At 41.3% G+C, this 20,160-nt stretch overlaps 1 protein-coding gene across 1 annotated transcript; it reads left to right on the forward strand.

Annotated features, from left to right (window-relative positions):
• Window positions 1–2,918: 2,918 nt before the first annotated feature.
• On the forward strand, window positions 2,919–13,305 carry LOC307125602 (uncharacterized protein). The gene is made up of 7 exons (XM_079815580.1): window positions 2,919–3,416; window positions 5,855–5,998; window positions 10,000–10,127; window positions 10,270–10,320; window positions 10,476–10,842; window positions 10,940–11,068; window positions 12,850–13,305. The coding sequence occupies exons 1-7, from the start codon at window positions 3,308–3,310 to the stop codon at window positions 12,957–12,959; spliced, it is 1,038 nt and encodes a 345-aa protein (XP_079671706.1). The 5' UTR covers window positions 2,919–3,307; the 3' UTR covers window positions 12,960–13,305.
• The last annotated feature ends 6,855 nt before the right edge of the window (window positions 13,306–20,160 follow it).

Raw genomic sequence — 20,160 nt, forward strand, 5'->3', positions numbered from 1 at the left:
ACTTTTTTCTCGCAATTGTGATTATTTAAAAAAAAAATTGTATTTGCATTTGCGAGTTTATAGCCCAAAATATCAGAATTTTCTCGCTATTGCGAGTTTGCATCTTTTTCGAGTTAACCTTTTTGTTTTTTTATTCCGTGTTGGAAAAAGTTCCTGTATTTCTCGATTGAGCACATTTACTCTTTTTAAATGCAAAAAAGTAGTTTTTGCGATCCTCGTTATTCTCGTTGGTGAATCGCGTTATATTCTCATAACTGTAACGGCAATAGTTGCTATATTACAGTGAAAAGTACTGTTATTTAAATCAATAGTATGACGCATAAACGCTTTACAGCAGTTTTTCTGGATAACAGAAATGTTTAATAGTATTTTTCGAATTGTCCAAAAAAAATTATCTTTTCGTCACTCAGTGCGATTCCGGTGTGAGATGTTGCGATGTTTCGTGAGAGTCACGCGGCTTCTGTTTCTTTTATATCCAGCGCGGTGGCGTTCCTGTGAATTTTGTGTAACTTAAACGCATCTGTACTCGTACTGACCTTCCACTGTTCCCTTCTTTATCTGTTCGTCAGGTTTGCTGTTACATTTATACGATTCGTACGCTGTTTTTTGCTAAGCATTATACAAGTTATCTTCAAAGACTTTCAAGTGTGTCGGACGGACGGCCGTCTGTAATGTGTGTATGTGTGCACTTTACTGTTTTCGTCTGTGTTTGTGAGTTGGTGTGCGGCTGTACATTGTTAACTGTGCACTATACACTGCTGGTTGTGTTTTACAGACGTTGGCATTAGCGGGTTTCTGCGATTGGCGTTTCTCTCGTTGTTTTTTAAGCGTACTCATGTAGCCTTTTGTATTGGCTGAACTGCAATAATAATGATTCTACAAGCATTTTTAAGACACAAACGTGTGACGGCGTTTCTGCCAAACTTATCCGCCTGTCCAGAGTTTACAAACAGCTGAAAGACATGTGTTTTTATGTGTCTGTATTGTTGTTTTTGTTTTAAATTAAGACTTTAACACTCCTTTCAGTGTTTCATTTTTTTGAGATTTTACAGAGGAAATAAGTGAAGAGTTTATTTAAATAAAAGTGACATATGCAGCTGTTACAAAGATTGTTTTGTGTGCTTTTCTGGACTCTCTCTGTCGTACGTCTTGCTAGCCATAGCCAGATTTAGTCTGTAAACCCGTCCGTGTGTTTAGAGGTAAGTTACCAGTCGGATTTTATTTCCAGGAACGCGTTTATTTTTCCGGGATCACTTAGTTTTAGGTCTCAATAAACATAATACATTAACATAAACTAATAATGTTTTTACATCTTGATTTTAGTTAATCAAATGTTTGTTTGTTTACACTGTGTTATAACAGAGACAACTTTTGACCTATTAGTAAATGTTGCGATTAACATTAATAAAGATTCATTGTTTTATTAATTGTTTTTGTGTGTGCGTTAACTGTTTAAAAAAAAATAACTTCTGAGTAAACTGTGTCTTAAACAATCACTTAACCACTTGTGCTCTGGGACCATTTTGGGGGGATTTCCGCCTGGATTTGGCCGACCCGAATGTAAAATACACAATACTGGTGTCATTTTACAGGAAACCCTTTGAAGATTCATAAACCACTGCTAAAAGTGATAAACATGTAAGTATATGTTGTCTAAGCTGTAATTACCCCCCCATAAAAAGAGGCGCTTTTTGATTTTGTTGTTGTTATAAATTAATTTTTGAAAGCTCTAGCACCCTGCAGACAGTTTGGGCTGTTTCCTCCAGAAAATATTGGAAATTACATTTTTTTTTAAAAATGCAATATTCCTCCATTCAGATCCATTTGAATAAATCTTGCATACATGATGCAGACAAAAATCTTTTTTCCAGTATTTTCTGTAATCTTGTGGAAACAGCCCAAACGGTCTTTAGGGTGCTAGAGCTCACAGGGCCTGAGTTACACACTTTCAACAATGAATTTATAACCAAAATAATAAAAAAGTGCCTCTTTTTTGGGGGGGGGGGGTGTAATTGTGATGCGTTTGCTTTTTAAATGCATGCTCATAATCCATCATCCACTGATTTATAAATATGAATTAGTCAGTCGTGTTGTTTCATTAATGTTTTTATAATATTATATTATAGTTACATTTCACTAATTCAGATTTATTTATGTCATATAATAAGTGAATATATTAAATATATAGCTTATATAATTCTTAGAAGTAATAGATAATAACCTTTATAAATTATGAAAAATCATAAATACAAAGTTTTTTGTAAAAAAAAACAATATTTTGCAAAGTATAATTTCAAACTGTAAGTAATGCAATGCATATGACCGTGATTTAACGGTAAAAATGCTACGGTTAAAAATGTTTCCGTACTATATACGGTAAGTATCTTTTAACTGTTTTGTTACGGTTTAATTACATATCAATGTTGTAATAAATGTGTATGTAATTAAAGAAAACGGAATAAATTCTGCATAAAAAAAGTGATTTACTGTTATATGCCAATGTCATTATACTTAAAATAACAACATCTGTTAATATACTTGTAATTTTACAGAGTTTTGAGTACAACAATCCGTTATTTTCCATAAAATTAGGATTTTTTTAATTTTTAAAGTGCGTTTAAATAGTATATAAATTAGGATTTTTATTTAATGACCGATGGTTTGTCTAGATAAGACCCAATTCCTCGTCTGGGATCGTGCAGAGCCCAAAAGCATTAAATGTAGTTGCTATTTATTTGTTTAGATATAATAATCAACACTTAAATATAAAAACACTGCACATATTAAGGCAGGTTTTGCATTCCATCCATCCATCCATCATCTTCCGCTTATCCGGGGCCGGGTCGCGGGGGCAACAGTCTAAGCAGAGACGCCCAGACTTTCCCAGACTCTCCCTAGCCACTTCCTCTAGCTCTTCCGGGGGAACCCCGAGGCGTTCCCAGGCCAGCCGGGAGACATAGTCCCTCCAGCGTGTTTTGCATTTGCACTTATAAATCTAATTATACAATTGTTTTTCCTACTCCAATTCAGGTTTGTTTTTAACAGCAGAGAATGAAAAGGAGAAAAAAAGAGAATAAAGACTTAAACTTGTTTCTCTTTAAATACGTTTGTTATTGTTCGCGAAGCCACAGGCGACGTTCTAATCGTGACGTCACAGTCGGACAGGGATTATAACAGTCGAGTTCTGTTCTCCGGTTATTATCAGTTGTTCTTTACTCACTCACGGAAAAAGTGTTACTCGCGCATTTTACACACACACAGCAACATTCAGTTTTCAAACGCAGCCTATCATTATAACGACAGAGAGATGGAGAACAGCAGCGGTGTAGTGATAGTGGACGCGATGGAGACGGACCGCGATCAACCGTGGCCGAGCGTTGTTGCGCCGAGCCCAGCGGACGCGCACAACCCACCAGGTACTGATGGCATTAGTTTGAAGACTTTTTCATGCGATTATGTACTTGTGTAAAGCTCAAATCCGTGGTTTGTTTATAAAGAGAGCGCCTATTTGAATATTTTATCGGGCGTTTTCGGAGTTGTGAGACCCAGCGGCGCTCCGCGCTCGTTAACGCCGGCGAGGGCAGCCTTTCCTCGGCCAGTCCTTCTGCCGCCTGCCGCTGGCTCTGATGTCTCTGTGGAGGTTAAACATGAGATTGTTTTAAATGTAAACAAAAAGAGGCAGGGTTGTGTTTTATGAGTAACTGTAACAGTTTCATATTAAGCTCAAGTACCCATTAAGCACACTACTATCTTTGAGCTCAGATTATAAGAAGAAAAGCATATTTATCATCCTACTTGATGTCTTAACCAATTGATGTGTTTGTTACTGTACACCTACTGTAATTTCAAACTAATCCGACCATCAGACACTGAGATATTCATGTGTTCACACTGAGATATGGGTATTCATGTGTTCATTCTGTCCGGCGGCCATTTTGTAAGCTGTCAGAAAACTTTCCCCTTAAAAGAGTTTTTTTTTTTTTTTTACATGTTTAAGCCTTTATTTGTTGGATAAGTATCACTTCTTACTGCAAAATTAAGAGATTGATGTTTAGACTTTTGTGTATTATAACCCGGAGCTTGGATGTGGGAAATAATTAACGAACAGTTCGATCCAAAAGATAGTTTTAGCAACATGGCGCTGATTCTAGCTTTCTATCTGTATAATGTCACTAATATATCACTTCACAGGCATTACTGGCGTGTACTTTTAACCCCATTATAATATTAATGTACAGTTTATTGATGTTCTGCTGTATTTTTTTATTGTGCGGTGACACTACTATGAAAATCACAGCTTTCATAAAGAAACGTATAATTTCATTGATATTTTCAATAATAGCTGGTCATATTAAAATATGTATGAACTTAATACGTGACCTAGAATATTTGTTTAGCAAAATTGTCCTTTTAAATTGAATTTAATATGTATTATTGGAAAAAAGGCTCTAATAAAGCTCAGCTCATCCACATTAAATGTAAATACTTCATAAACAGACTTTAAATATTAACTCATGGTTGTCTCTTCAAGTTAATCTTTATAAAATTATTCTTTCGTTAAGCTCAGCCAGACCTTTTGCATTTAATGATGTAAATCTTAATCTAAATGCAGTTGTCATTTAAAATAACATTAAATATCATTGTGTGAGAGATCTTTTATTTTAACATAAATTCTTGTACTCTGTGCACTAAAATGTCTCAATGTAGATTTTGGTGAGCTGAATAGGTACGTTTAGCCTACATTAAATATATTTTTGTGTGTCCCCGCTCAAAAACGCCACAATAGTGACTTCACAACTTTCATAAGAGGGAAAAGAGAGCGTGAGATTGATAACAGCCGTGAAAAGAGAGAAAGATGTTCATTTTTCCCATAGATGCTGTATTAGAAACGCAGCGCTCACTTGTTTTTTGTGATGCAAAAGTAATAAAATACAAAGTATTAGTGTTATAAATGTACATACATTTAAAATATACTGATTCACGAGCTCGGGAACAGATTGAGAGATCCGTTTTTATAACGTTCAGCCATTTATAAATGATAATGTTATTAATAAGTGGTATGCTAGCAATTTATGTGTTGTAAGTTATTTAAACACACTGCGTGATTTACTCTATTATATCATTTAATATAGTTCATAAATATCACACGAAGAGTGCCGTTTTCTCCAGGTATCAGCACAACAAATGTGATTATTGATTTTATACAAGTTTACGAAACAACAAGTTAATATTAAGCGACTTATTGCCTGTTTTTGCCGTTTCGCAAACGAAAATAGTTCAGAACATTTATTATTATCAATCATGTTAACATTCACTGACCTTTCACAATTCTGAACCGGTTGGGATGACCAAAAACTCATTTCATGATACCAGTTTGTATAATTACAGTATAGATCTTGTGTTTTTAAAAACTGTATACGTTATCTTTATTTTCTCATGTTTCCGTTGAGTTCTGTGTCATGCGCTGTGTGTGTATATTTGACTGTTTCCGTTGTCTAGTGAGCGTAAGCACTGTCAGTGTTAATTTTGACAGCAAATTTTGATTTAGTTTTAGTCGTAGTCTTTTGACTAAAATGCCATTTAGTTTGTCATATTTCAGTCTCCTAAATTGTTTTCGTCATAGTTTTAGTCATCCAACACTAGTTTTTATTTAGTTATCGTCTCGTTTTCGTCAGTGAAAAAAGGTTGTTGACGAAAATGATGACGAAAATGATGACATTATTCCTCAACGAAATGAACACTGGTGAGCAGTGGAAGCCGAGCTCTGCACACACTCCACACAGTCGCGACACCTTATACCGATATATCGTGCCTTCTGTGCTAATGTTTCTAACCAATGTTCTTTTGCTTGCAGAAAGAGACAGGCGGAGGAATGGCGGTGTTTGGAAGGCTATAAGACGTGGCTTCCGAACCTTCGCATCTAAAGTGTTACCGAAGCCATTCGAGCCAGTGAGCTATCAACCTTTGATGAGTTTGCCTAGCAGTCCCTGCCTAAAGAGTGAGTATTCGACAGTCCGTAAGTCTCCAGTTATTACCACTGTATTCTGTTTGCTACTGTACACACACACACACACACGTTATCCTGCATCCACCGCACTAACGTTAGCTAGTTCGTCAGACGATTCAATATACCAACAACCCCCTGCTGTGACGTTAATGATAACAACATGTGCTACTTTTACTTCATAGGTAACGCTACAATCGCTCATGTATTCGGTACGTTCGTATTAGGGATGCGCGGTGTACCGGTACTGGGAAAATACCGGTGTATATTTTATCTCAAACGGTGCGATATCATGGTTTTGCTCGGGATATGCTGCTGTTCAGAAGTTCACCGCTACACAAACTGACACGAAACCGGCAACAAAAATGAATACAGCAGTTGAATCTCACTCAACACACCCAAAACTAATCAATAAAGAGAGGAGTGGACGTGACTTTTGGCGTTACTTTGCTTATAAAACGGCGGAAGAATCATCAGACCTTGCCAAGCATTGGTCACTCGCCCATCCTGACGTGTGCAAGACATTAAAGGGGTGTGTTAAAACACGATTTCACTTTTATAACTTTAGCTAGTGTTGCTGTTTGAGCGTAAACAACATCTGCAAAGTTACAACGTTCAAAGTTGATCAGTTTCTAAGGACTACAGCAAACGGCCGGTAGGCGACTACAGACTTTCCTCCAGGGTCTCTGACATCACCAGCCCCAATATTTACATAAACCCCTCCTCCGAGAATATTAAATAAGGGGGGCGAGGCCATTTTGTATCGCTGTGGGGAAGAGTTGTTGTGGTATAGTTAGTAGGCTGGAGTGTTGTTGCCGCAATGCCGACGAAACGCTGTTATTTTCATCCGGATTGCAGGTCCATTTTGTTCTGGGAGTTAGGGATCAATGGTTAACATTTATTTTTAACTCGGCCCCTCATAATTATTACCCAAATATCGCTCTCTGTGCTGCACATTTCACGGAGGAAAGCTTCCACAATCTTCGCGAGTTCAATGCAGGATTCGCACAACGGCTTGTCCTGAAAGATGGATTTAAAAACAGAAGCTGTTTACGGGCCACAACCTGTAAGTCTGATTCATTTTTCGTCGATGTGTTTTCCTGTAATAGTTCGTATTGTTAATTGTACGTTGTAGCAAGGAAGTAAACAGATGACAACGCTGTTCTGCAGACCAGTTTGTTAAATGCTCATTCATACTTAACGTTATCCGACGAACACCTAACGTTACAAACTTTTTTTTAAATCTCAACAGCGAACTTGGCATTAGTGTAAATGATTCTTTGATTAGAGCTTTTATGTATTGTTTATCTACGGGCATGCTAAACATGGTTCTGTGTGTGATTTGGCTACTAGTAAAGCCAATGTTTAGTGTTCGTTTTGGGTTAATAGTTCTTGCGACAGATATTTGGCTATAATCGTTCTAAAAATACAAAAGTGCCATTCAGTAGCGATCACTGTAGATCCGCAGTCTTTACTCTTGAGGACTGAACAGGTTCTGCTCGATCATCTTCATTAAAATGTCCTGGGTCTGATTCGGGCTCATATTGGTGTGGTTTTATTGATGCCATTGTTTCTAATACTGACCAAAGCACAGCCTCCAGGTAAAGGGAAGGGGCGTGGCGTTTCCGAAAGGAGATGGGCGTGATTAATCGACGATCGATAATTGATCGTTAAGAATTTCGTTGATCACGTTAATTTGTTATCGATTAATCAAATGCTTTTTAAAAAAAAATTTATCTAATGCAGATTGCGTTGCGTAGTGTGAGTCTTGAAGCATTTAAATTAATTTAACTGTGTGGTGAGGTTCACTGCAAACATTGCGATGTTGTGTATAAGTACAACACGGCCACAACTCAAATGATGTACCACTTAAAGCCTTGTTTATACTCGACGCGTCCGCAAGAGCGCGAGGGTGCGCGCAGCAAAAATTACGTCATCGCGGAGTGGGTGGTCGTATTGCTTATATTTACAAAACGAGTCTACAAAACCAGAAATAAGCCCTTTTAAATAACAATCCATGTTAAATAAAAAAATCATCACGAAACTAAATGAAAAGGTTTGGTGAAATTAGGAAATATTTAAGAGATCGTTAATTTAGTTGATTTAGTTGATTTACCCTTAAGTATTGTTGAGGGCAATGGTTTTCGAGAACTGATACATTCATTGGAACCAGCATATCAAATTCCATCACGACGTACCATCACCAGACTGGTAGAAACTCACTACGAAGAGCGAAAGCAGCAGCTGTTAAAAGAATTGAGCAAAGCTGAGAGAGTTGCTCTAACTACAGACTGCTGGAGCGCTTTAACAGCTGAGAGCTACATCACCATAACATGCCGGCTACATCATTCGCCGCGTTTCCATTACAGATTTGCCCAAAACTTTTGCGATATTTTCCAAAGGTCGATAAAAAAAAATATTGCGAAATGACGGCGTTTCCATTAACTGATGTTATGCGACTAAAACAATATTTTTCTTCTCGTGATAAGTCATTCCAAAAATTATGCTACGTATGTTGTTAGGTTTATGTATATCTCAGCCACCGCGCGCCATTATTTTTAATGAAAACAGACGTGTGTGTTATCCAAGCATTGATGGCAAGGAAGGCACCTTATACTTGGCACATATGATGTTATGATAAATTGTGGCATTTTATATTCTATTGTTTTTTATGAGTTTAATAAAGAACTCTGTCTCGTCTTCTGTCCAAACATACCATCATCTGTAAAGAATGATCCACTTTGACGCATTGCTGCCACATACAGAGACAAGCGAAAAGTTTGAATCTTCATGGTGATAACTCAAAGGTTTTCTTTACCACTTCGTTATTTTGGCTTGGAATTTCGTTTGTTGGAAATATAAACTGAATTTAGAAATGCTTTTGAAATGAAAAACTTTGCGTTTAATCAACAAAATATATTTTTTAAATGAAGACGGCGTTTGGAATGGATTGCAAAATAATCCGTTCCCAGAATCCACGGCCTTTGCCGTTATTGTGAGTGTACACAAATAAAAGTAGAGAGTTTACTGTTTATTATTACTTTTTTATTAGGCTATTATTATTTTTGAACAAATCTCTGTTTAGGTCTCTGTGTAAGAACGCCGACGCGCATAGATGTTGGGTTTGCCTAACTGAACTGTCTGCCACAGGTTGATCTTGTAATAAAGGTCTCATCGAAGAAAAACACGCTGTATTTTGTATTCATTGCATTTTTGAATTATAAAAGTTAAATAATTAATTTTATTATAAAAATGTTAATGATTAATCGATAGTCGATCGTTAAATCTCCCGACGATCGACTAAGAAAATTGAATCGAATGCCCATCCCTATTTCCGACAAACGTGCACTAGGCGGTTAGCGAATCACAACACACTGGGCCAGCTAACCAATCTGAGCCCATTGCGTATTTTTGAGGGACTGGCTTCATACAACCCGGAAACCCTCAGACCGTTTTTACAAGGAGGGACAGAGCAGTGTAGAATAAAGGTAAAATATATAAAAAATAATGCAATTTTTTAAAAACTAAGCATGAACACACGTTACACAATCAAGCCTTCAAAAGAATGCGTTTTACCACCCCTTTAAGAGATCGACAGGTGTCAATCAAACCATTTCATTTAGACTTTTATTTTCTTTTAGCACTGATAAACGCACATGCGTAAGATCGTCTCGTTTAAATATAACGAAATCTCCAGCGTTCAACCAGTGACGTTTATATCACATAATATCTGCACTAACACTATTGCACTATTTACAGGTGATTCCTAGACTATGGACACTTCTATGTTCTTTGGTCATATTTTTAAAAATACATATAATTTTGGACAAAGTCTTCTTTCTTTCTTTGTCAAGCTAACAATAAAAGCACACAGTATCGACACATCCACTGGATGGCCATTTCAATCTGTTGTGTCTGGTGTTATACTGGCCTCACCTGATCAGGTGTGTTTAGTCTGTGTATTCACATGTTGTTGCTGTGTGTGTGTGTTTCAGACGGCTCCATCACTGGGGATGACTTTCGTATGAGCTTGGAAGACTTTGAGCTTGTTTATGAAGTGGGAGAAGAACTGGCGTATTTCCCTGGAGCGCATGAAGGAAGAATAAAGATGACCGGCCAAAAAGTATGTTGCTCTTTCTCCATGACCAAACGCTCTTCCTCTGGTTTCCTTCTGTGACCTTTGAGTCCTGCCATAAACATCAGAGTTTACAAGATGTCAAGACCTTAGTTTACTCACGTTTGCAAAAATGTGCTTTATTTTTTAGGTGACCATCAGATGTATTGACCGGCGCCAGCGAGGAGAAACGTTGACATCGGTAAGTTGACTTTATTCTTCATGAAATTCTCTATTAAGAATTGGTTTGTTAAATTTAGCTTGAGATGTTGTGAATTGCTTTCATCTTTAATTTCCCTCACTCTTTCATTGGGAGATTTGAAATGAGCTAACCTTTTGTTCATCTTTTCTCTTTAGGGTCACGCAAATGTTAAGTTTACCAAACCATCTAGTGATGAGGTGGCAGCAGTGTTGGCACTACAAAGGCAGCTAACCTGCGAGCAGATCATTCGATTGCACAGCTCCTTTACGGTGGGCGAGAATGACATGTTAGTTATGGAGCATCTACACCCCTGCTTAACATTGGGGGAGTTCATCAGCATGGACGGCAACCACAAGACTGAAAAAAACATTAGAAAGATAATGTTGCAACTCATGACCGCTCTCAAGTACTGCTGGGATCGGGCTGTTTATTTCCCGATCAATGTGGAGGATATATTGATCAACCCCAACACCATCCAGCTGAAAATCATGAACTTCAGTCGTGCACAGCTCATCGTGAAGAGTGAGTTGGCTTTTTGAACACCATTAATCATCATAAAAAAGTTATAAAGTTATAAAAACCAATGTTTTACTCAACACTGGAAATGTATTGCTTGCAGGTAGAGCTGAAGCAAGTTTAGAGGAGTTGTTAAGCGAGGATGCTAAAATGCAACGCGCAGTGACCTTGTACTCAGTGATGTCGGCACTCGTGTGGAACCATTTTGGGATAAAGGATCACCTGTCAAAAGGTGAGATCATTATCATTATTGTTATTGAATGCAGTAATGAAATGAAATGTTCATGTCATAAAAACAGCAACCAATGCATTGTAACATTACCTTTAGGGCTGCACGATAATGGATAAACTGATAATCACGATGATTCTATCAAAAAGGGTGATGTAGTTATGGCCATTTTGCATGTTCTTTACCAACCTACACTTCACCCAAAAGGCCTGTAGGTGGCACACCGACTTCATTTAACCAACTATGATAACTTCGTTAGATGGTAAATCAATACAGAACACTTTGTAATCTGTATTCACATTAGATTTTTAAAGCAACAAATGAGACCAACCACAGATTCAGATTGCCCTGCAAATTGTTGGAAATATGAACTGAATTCTTTGCGTTTAATAAACAAAAACATTTTTTTTAAATGAAGACAGCGTTTGGAGTGCATGCAAAATAATCCACGGCCTTTGTTGTTATTGTGAGTGTACACAAATAAATCTTGCACTTCTGTATGGCTAAAAATGACGGAGTATTGTCCGATGTCATAAAGGAAAGAAATCCATCAGAATGCGCCGAGACCTTCGTCGGCAATGGGTTAAAGAAACCATAGCCTATTTAGTTTCATAGTTAGGCTATGTTTAAATATTAGCCTATAATATTATCATATGTTGATGATGAAAAGTGAGCAGCATGAGTAAGATATGCTACATCATAAGATGCGCTGGAGACATGGAGTGCGGTCAGACATGATTTTGACCACTTCATTAAGTTTTGTTTTCTAGAAAGTCTTTCTTTAAAGTGAATTTTGTTTTGTATAAATTCTATTTTAATTTTGATCAATGTTTCATCAACTAATTGCCTGTGTATTTAATAAATAAGAAGCAAACCAAGGTCGCCTGGAATGGTTTGAAGTGCGTAACTGGTCTGTTTCCGCGGTCTTTGAGTAAGACTGAAACTATAGTGTCTTTCTGTTTTTAATATATTCAAGAAATGTATGTCTTAATTACAGGAGGCCTGTAGATAGTTATGATATTTGTGGCTGCACCGGGGTCTGTCATTACTAGGTTAAAGTTACGCCACTGTCCTTATTAGGAGAAATTGTATGTATTTCTCGTTTATTACGAGAAAAGATGTTGTCAAAAGACATAACATCTCGTTATTACGACATACTTGAGTGGAAAATAATATGTAGGCCCTGGCATCAGTGTGTCACCGTACCAGGTGACCTGTAAATGCGACAAAATTGTTTCCATTGCAGTTTTGCAAAAATGTCCTTTTTCGAATTGCCTGAAAAACCACCTTATGCGAGCGTAAACAACGTTTTTGCGAAATTGACGCGTTTCCATCGGGCGTATTTCAATTTGCGCAATTTGAAGGGTAATGGAAACGCGGCTATTGAAGCAGAATTTGGCACGTTTGTTTTCAGATCATCAGCACTTCTTCTGCATTTAGAGGGAGCGCGTGCACACAGTTGCCAGACTGATAAAGTAAAACACCGGGAAGAAAGAATATCCTTTTAAGGGAGAAGCTCTATTTGGGGGATTTAAGCTCTTCGCATGACTGCTTGTGGAGGCTCGTTACCAATGCAAGATAACGCAAATCCCAAAGAAAAAACATGTTTTAAGGATAAATAACGAGCGGGCCAATACCGTGACAATTATTTGTAATCAATCGAGAGAAGCAGATTTCGCGATTATAATACGATTAGTCGTGCAGCCCTAATAAACTTACATGATCTACAGATCTCAGGTGAGGACAAACATGTCTAATCCACTCTCTTCTGATAACTTTCACAGAATGCCTTAGTCTTCTTGAGCGGCTGAGAACAGATCGAGGGATGTGGCCGCTTGATATCTTGGAGAGCATTAACGATGACCCTTGGTTTAGAAGTCAGAAAAAAGAGTAAGAAAGAAGTAAAAGAAAGAAAAGGAGATGTTCCCCTGTTGGGCGGCTGCTCCATCAGTGGCTGTAGGATCACCAGCTCTCACCAACGGTCCACCCCTGCAGCCGAGCCGATGGCACGATCCCAACGCCATCCACAGCTTAAAGTTACACGGTGAGGATTGAGCATCAAGATGTGCAAGACAGCTTTTCATGTTTCAGCCAACATAGATGGAGGAGCAAAGTTACCCAAGCCAAGCCACAAATAGCGCTTTACATGTCTTTATAAGGACACCATTATAAAAGCGCCAACGGGGACCGGATGGCAGTGCCTCTCTTTTCTTCTCCTCTCTTCCCTCTCTCTTCTCTGTCGCTCCTCATGCTTCCGTCTCCTTTCTCTCACCTGGTCTGTTCTGACCCACAGGTGCTGCAGATGCCGTGACTGGGGGTGTAGGGTGCAGTCTCGGGAGTACCCCTGACCTGCGACGGGGTTGGGGGGGTTGTCAGAGTTAGTCACGTTCGTTTGGGGGGGGTTTGGGGGGGTCCGTCGCTGTATACGTCGTGTTACTGTCGGGGGGGGGCGACGGGTGTTGTCGGAGTTAGTCGGTACGGGGGCGGCTGGGGTTGATAGGAGGTTCTCCTCTGTTTATGTGTGGGGGGGTTGGGAGGGTTCCGTCGCTGTATAATTCGTGTTCCTGGGGGCGGGTTTGGGGTTGGAGGGTTCCGTCGCTGTATAATTCGTGTTCCTGGGGGCAGGTTTGGGGTTGGAGGGTTCCGTCGCTGTATAATTCGTGTTCCTGGGGGCGGGTTTGGGGTTGGGGGGGTTTCCGTCGCTGTATAATTCGTGTTCCTGGGGGCGGGTTTGGGGTTGGGGGGGTTTCCGTCGCTGTATAATTCGTGTTCCTGGGGGCGGGTTTGGGGTTGGAGGGGTTTCCGTCGCTGTATAATTTGTGTTCCTGGGGGCGGGTTTGGGGTTGGGGGGGTTCGGTCGCTGTATAATTCGTGTTCCTGGGGGCGGGTTTGGGGTTGGGGGGGTTTCCGTCGCTGTATAATTCGTGTTCCTGGGGGCGGGTTTGGGGTTGGGGGGGTTTCCGTCGCTGTATAATTCGTGTTCCTGGGGGCGGGTTTGGGGTTGGTAGTCGGTTCTCCTCGGTATATGTGGCGTTAGGGGGTAGGGGGGTGAGCGGTGTAATGGGGAACTCCCACAGCACCCCCACCTCCTCGCTGGACAGGAGTTACTCACGGGATTGTGCTCTACACCCCCAGTCACGACGTCAGCAGCGCTCGGGGGTTAGGACAGACGAGGAGAGAGAACAGGAGACGGAAGCATGAGGAGCAACAGAGACCGTGAGAGGGGGGAGAGGAAAAGAACATAAAACACTGCCATCCGGCCATTTTAAATAAATATTTATCATCCATGTATTTTTATTTTTATTTTACGCACAATCATTTATTTTTATTTGAAGGAAAGAGAACATGAACTAAATCGTTCAGAATGAAGAATACTCTAGTAACAGGTTATATGTCGACATGCAGTACTCAATAATATATTATTAGTAGGTTCTGAAATGGTTCAAAATGCTTAAGTTTAACTTAATTAACTAACTCTCATTACGAATCAGTGTTTTTAAAGGAATCTCTTGAATGAATGATTCATTTTTTATAGTACATGTCGCCACCTACTGGTGTAACGATGTGATTGAAACAATCTTTATTTGATGTGAACTCTTTTGATTGCTAACACACACATCAGTGTTTATACCCAAACCACTGTGTGGTTGAAAAGACTGAAGCGCTTTCACACTGATATATTAGACAGCACCTTGTCTTTCAAAAACCGTGTTGCATGTTCATGACCTCTAGGCTGGATCGCTGTAATGCATTACTAGGTGTTTGTCCTGCGTCCTCAATAAACGAGGTACAGCGAGTTCAAGCGCAGCCGCTAGAGAAAGTATGATCATAGAACACCAGTTCTATCATGTAGACGGGTGACGACTAACTTGATTTTGCTTTGCTGATAAAATACTGGTCCTGGTAGTGAGTGCATCCGTTCAGGCTGTAAGGGTAAGGCAGGTCTCATTTACATCAAGGCCTCGCTCTTTGAAGTCACAGGTTGAGCTTTGTAGCAATCTTTGACGCATCTCTTTAGCCAAGCATTCACATGATGCATCTCATAATAGGGTGACCAAACGTCCTGTCCTGGCCCTAATATAACAATTTTCTATCCATTCAGAGGGGGCATACTTTAAATGTATTGAAATGAATAAGGCATCTTTGAGTAAACTTCGAGTATCTCATTGCCGGGCTGAGTGTCCTGGTTTTCACTAATCAAAATATGGTCACTATCTCATAACCTTGTACTCCAGTTATATCATTTCGGCAACCGCCGGTCATTATCCAATTATTAACCATTAACTGATAAGATTATAATATTGAATTGGCATTAAATAAATATACAAATGACGAGTGTCTGTGACCCGTTAAAAAGACCCGTTTATTTTCACGGGTTTATTTTACCGTGCAAACAGCAGCACACAGAACAGAACCTGGATTCACACATTATCACATGTACACGCGTACCTGCAGCATTTCTGACAACAGAGAAAAACAGAATAATATATAAATAAAAGAAGAAAATAAATAGGCCCTACACTAAATATTTTTCACTTAAATAATTAACAAATTAAGATGACAAAAGAAAGCACACTGAATCCGTTTAAAGCTTTGAAGAACCGGAATAGTTTTTTTTCGTCAAATAAAAATAGCAGGCCGACCTCATTTATTTTTTTAACATCCTCTCAAGCCTTGTTTATACTTTCGTCTGGCTCCACAGTCCGTTTGGGGCGACTCGGGAGTAATTGTTCTATAAACCATCAGGAAACAGCGACGAGAAGAACATGCGTTACTTTAGTATTTAGTATACTTTAGTAAACTTCACCAAAACCACACTATGAAAAGCCTTAAACAAGGCTTCAGAAGGCACTGATGCCCCGGGAATACAGAGATAACCCCTCGGGAAGCGCCTTTCATTTGCTTTCCACCAGTCTAGAGCTTGTACTAATGCTGTATTTGAAAACCGCGTAGCATATTTTGCAAGTTGAAATGGTCCCAAGGAGTCGGAAAAACTTTAAAAACTACTTTTTTTCCATTGCTTCATTTTGCGAAATGCGTCTGTGTAGACACGTGTGTTTGCAGGTGTGAGTTAATACAGCATATTTTTTCTTTAACCATGCAGCAAAAAAAAAAAACTTTTAAACCGTTTAACTGATAGTATTAATCGGTCCAAATTCTTTCTTTCTTACTTTTACTTTTCGATGATTGTCTTTGTTTAATGCTTTGAACAGCAGCTACGCTAATTATTTTCCATTTCTGTTTTTTGTTGGGACGCCCATCCCGAGGTAACTAGAGAGTCCGTCAGCTCCTGTCTGGATTCAGCCTCCATGAAGACTTCATAAAGACTGAAGATGACCATCACCTGTGAAGAGATGACCATACACCTGTAGGACTTCAGATGACCATCACCTCCAACAATACTATCTTAAATAGTGAAATAAAATTCCTTTCTTGATGTGAGTTGTTCACTCTCTTGTCTTCTTATTTGAAGGAAAAATAGTTTTGATCATGCTGATTTGACCGCAATGAAGTTTAGCTGATCGGTATCACACCACATGCGGAAGCAGTGTGGAGGCAGCGCAGAAGCTGTGCGTATAGAGAGCACACTCAAAAAACAAACAAAAAAGGGGTACAAAATTGTACCTTTTAAGGTTCAAGTGGCCGTCACTGGGGTGGGACCCTTAAGGGTAAATTTGTGTACCTCTAAGTCAGGGGTCGGGACAATGTCACCATTGGGCCCCCGACGCCCTGATCTCTGGACACGGCATCTGGCTTTAGGGACGTGGAATGTCACCTCGTTGGCGGGGAAGGAGCCTGAGCTTGTGTGGGAGGTCGAGAGGTACCGACTAGAGATAGTCGGGCTCACCTCCACGCACAGCTTGGGCTCTGGAACCACACTTCTTGAGAGAGGCTGGACTCTCTAACACTCTGGAGTTGCCCATGGTGAGAGGCGGAGGGCTGGAGTGGGTTTGCTCCCCCCAGCTTAGCCGCCATGTGTTGGAGTTCACCCCGGTGAACGAGAGGGTCGCTTCCCTGCGCTTTCGAGTCGGGGATAGGTCTCTCACGGTTGTGTGTGCCTACGGCCCAAATGGCAGTGCGGAGTACCCGGCCCTCTTGGAGTCTCTGGGAGGGGTGCTGGAAAGTGCTCCGACTGGAGACTCTGTTGTTCTACTGGGGGACTTCAACGCCCACGTGGGCAGTGACAGTGACACCTGGAGGGGCGTGATTGGGAGGAACGGCCCCCCTGATCTGAACCCGAGCGGTGTTCTGTTATTGGATTTCTGTGCTAGCCATGGTTTGTCCATAACGAACACCATGTTCAAGCATAAGGGTGTCCATCAGTGTACGTGGCACCAGGACACCCTAGGCCGGAGGTCGATGATCGACTTTGTGGTCGTGTCATCAGACCTTCGGCCATATGTCTTGGACACTCGGGTGAAGAGAGGGGCGGAGCTGTCAACTGATCACCACCTGGTGGTGAGTTGGATCCGATGGCGGGGGAGGAAGCTGGACAGACCCGGCAGACCCAAACGTATTGTGAGGGTCTGTTGGGAACGTTTGGCCGAGCCCCCTGTCAGAGAGATCTTCAACTCCCAACTCCGGCGGAGCTTCGACCAGATCCCGAGGGAGTCTGGAGATATTGAGTCCGAGTGGACCATGTTCTCCACCTTCATTGTCGCTGCGGCCGCTCAGAGCTGTGGCCGTAAGGTTTCCGGTGCCTGTCGAGGCGGCAATCCCCGAACCCGGTGGTGGACACCGGAAGTAAGGGATGCCGTCAAGCTGAAGAAGGAGTCCTATCGGGCCTGGATGGCTTGTGGGACTCCGGAGGCAGCTGACCGGTACCGGCAGGCCAAGCGGACTGCAGCCCGGGTAGTCGTGGGGGCAAAAAAATCGGGCCTGGGAGGAGTTTGGTGAGGCCATGGAGAAAGACTATCGGTCGGCCTCGAAGAGATTCTGGCAAACCGTCCGGCGCCTCAGGAGGGGGAAGCAGTGCCCTACCAACACTGTTTACAGTGGAGACGGGCACCTGTTGACCTCAACTGGGGATATCGTCGGGCGGTGGAAGGAATACCTCGAGGATCTCCTCAATCCCACCGACATGTCTTCCGTTGAGGAAGCAGTGGCTGGGGACTCAGAGGTGGACTCGTCCATCACCCGGGCTGAAGTCATCGAGGTGGTTAAAAAGCTCCTGGGTGGCAAGGCACCGGGGGTGGATGAGATCCGCCCAGAGTATCTCAAGTCTCTGGATGTTGTGGGGCTGTCTTGGCTGACACGCCTCTGCAACATCACATGGCGGTCGGGGACAGTACCTCTGGACTGGCAGACCGGGGTGGTGGTCCCTCTTTTCAAGAAGGGGGACCGGAGAGTGTGTTCCAACTATAGGGGGATCACACTTCTCAGCCTCCCCGGGAAAGTCTATGCCAGGGTACTGGAGAGGAGAATTCGGCCGATAGTGGAACCTCGGATTCAGGAGGAACAGTGTGGTTTTCGTCCCGGTCGTGGAACACTGGACCAGCTCTATACCCTTTCCAGGGTGCTGGGGGGTTCATGGGAGTTTGCCCAACCAGTCCACATGTGTTTTGTGGATTTGGAGAAGGCATTCGACTGTGTTCCCCGTGGCATCCTGTGGAGGGTGCTCTGGGAGTATGGGGTCGGCGGCCCCCTGCTTAGGGCTGTTCGGTCCCTGTACGACCAGAGCAGGAGTTTGGTCCGCATTGCCGGCAGTAAGTCAGACCTGTTCCCGGTGCATGTTGGACTCCGGCAGGGCTGCCCTTTGTCACCGGTTCTGTTCATAATTTTTATGGACAGAATTTCTAGGCGCAGCCAAGGGCCGGAGAGTGTCCGGTTTGGGGACCGCGCGATTTCGTTGTCGTGTTGGCCTCCTCGAGCCAGGACCTTCAGCGTGCACTGGGACTGTTTGCAGCCGAGTGTGAAGCGGCTGGGATGGGAATCAGCACCTCCAAGTCCGAGGCCATGGTTCTCATTCGGAAAAGGGTAGATTGCCCGCTTCAGGTGGGTGGAAAGTTCCTGCCTCAAGTGGAGGAGTTCAGGTATCTTGGGGTCTTGTTCACGAGTGAGGGAAGGATGGAACGGGAGATTGACAGACTGATCGGTGCAGCTTCTGCACAGGGTTCCCGCGGGGTCTTAAAAAGTCTTAAAATGTCTAAAATTTAATTTTTTAAATTTAAGGCCTTAAAACGTCTTAAAAACGGACAGATTTTCACCCGAGGTCTTAAATTTAATTTAGTTAGGTCTTAAAAAAAGTGTTCTCCTCGTTCATTTTCAGAAATGCTGGCTGCAGAAAGTTATTAACGTTACACTGTAGCAAAAAAGTATCGAATCGCGAAAGCGGAGCTCTAGAGTCTTTGCTGCGCCGCCCTCAGAGCGTTCGTTCGGTGTGTTGTAGTTCTTTCTGGGGGTGTTGGTACACGTACTCGGTGATAAAACTACAAATCCCGTGATAAATGCAATTACCTGCCCGCAAAATACTTCTACATTTAATAACGTTGTATTTTTCTGGACAGAATGAGGCAGACATGCATTGTTTTATATTATTCTAAACAGTGATAAAGTCTGCACTCAATCAGCACTGCATACCTTATTATTATGACAATAGTGAAGGCTTGAAGAACTCAAATACACCATAGCTTGATGCAGTCGTATTTATTGTCTTCGTTTCATCAGTCAAAGCGTTTCTATCTTCAGTTTATCCTACATCGCTAGCTTCACATTAGGGCTAAGGATTACTTCTCTGAGGGAAATGTGGAGTTTCTGCTCGTGGGCGCCCTCTGGCTTCCAGTATGAATGAAAGTTTGGGTAACAAATATGAAAAATAATACTTCTCTCTAAATAAATGTATATGACAACCCATATGTTTTTCTCCAATGTACAGTTTTTCCCCCACAGTGGATGCATAAGAGGCTCATATTTCATATTAAATACATAGACTTTAAGAAATTTATATCACAGATAAAAAGCACAGAATTTCTTTATTTTTTTATTTTATTTTTTACAATAAATCTTTAGACCTTTCTAATGATTTTTAGTCATAGGCTGTCTGCATATTAACAGGTAACCCAGCAGGTTTTTTTTGTAAAATAAGTTTTCTGTAA

Source organism: Gobio gobio, assembly GCF_949357685.1.
Source record: "Gobio gobio genome assembly, chromosome: 1".
Classification (NCBI taxonomy): Eukaryota; Metazoa; Chordata; class Actinopteri; order Cypriniformes; family Gobionidae; genus Gobio; species Gobio gobio.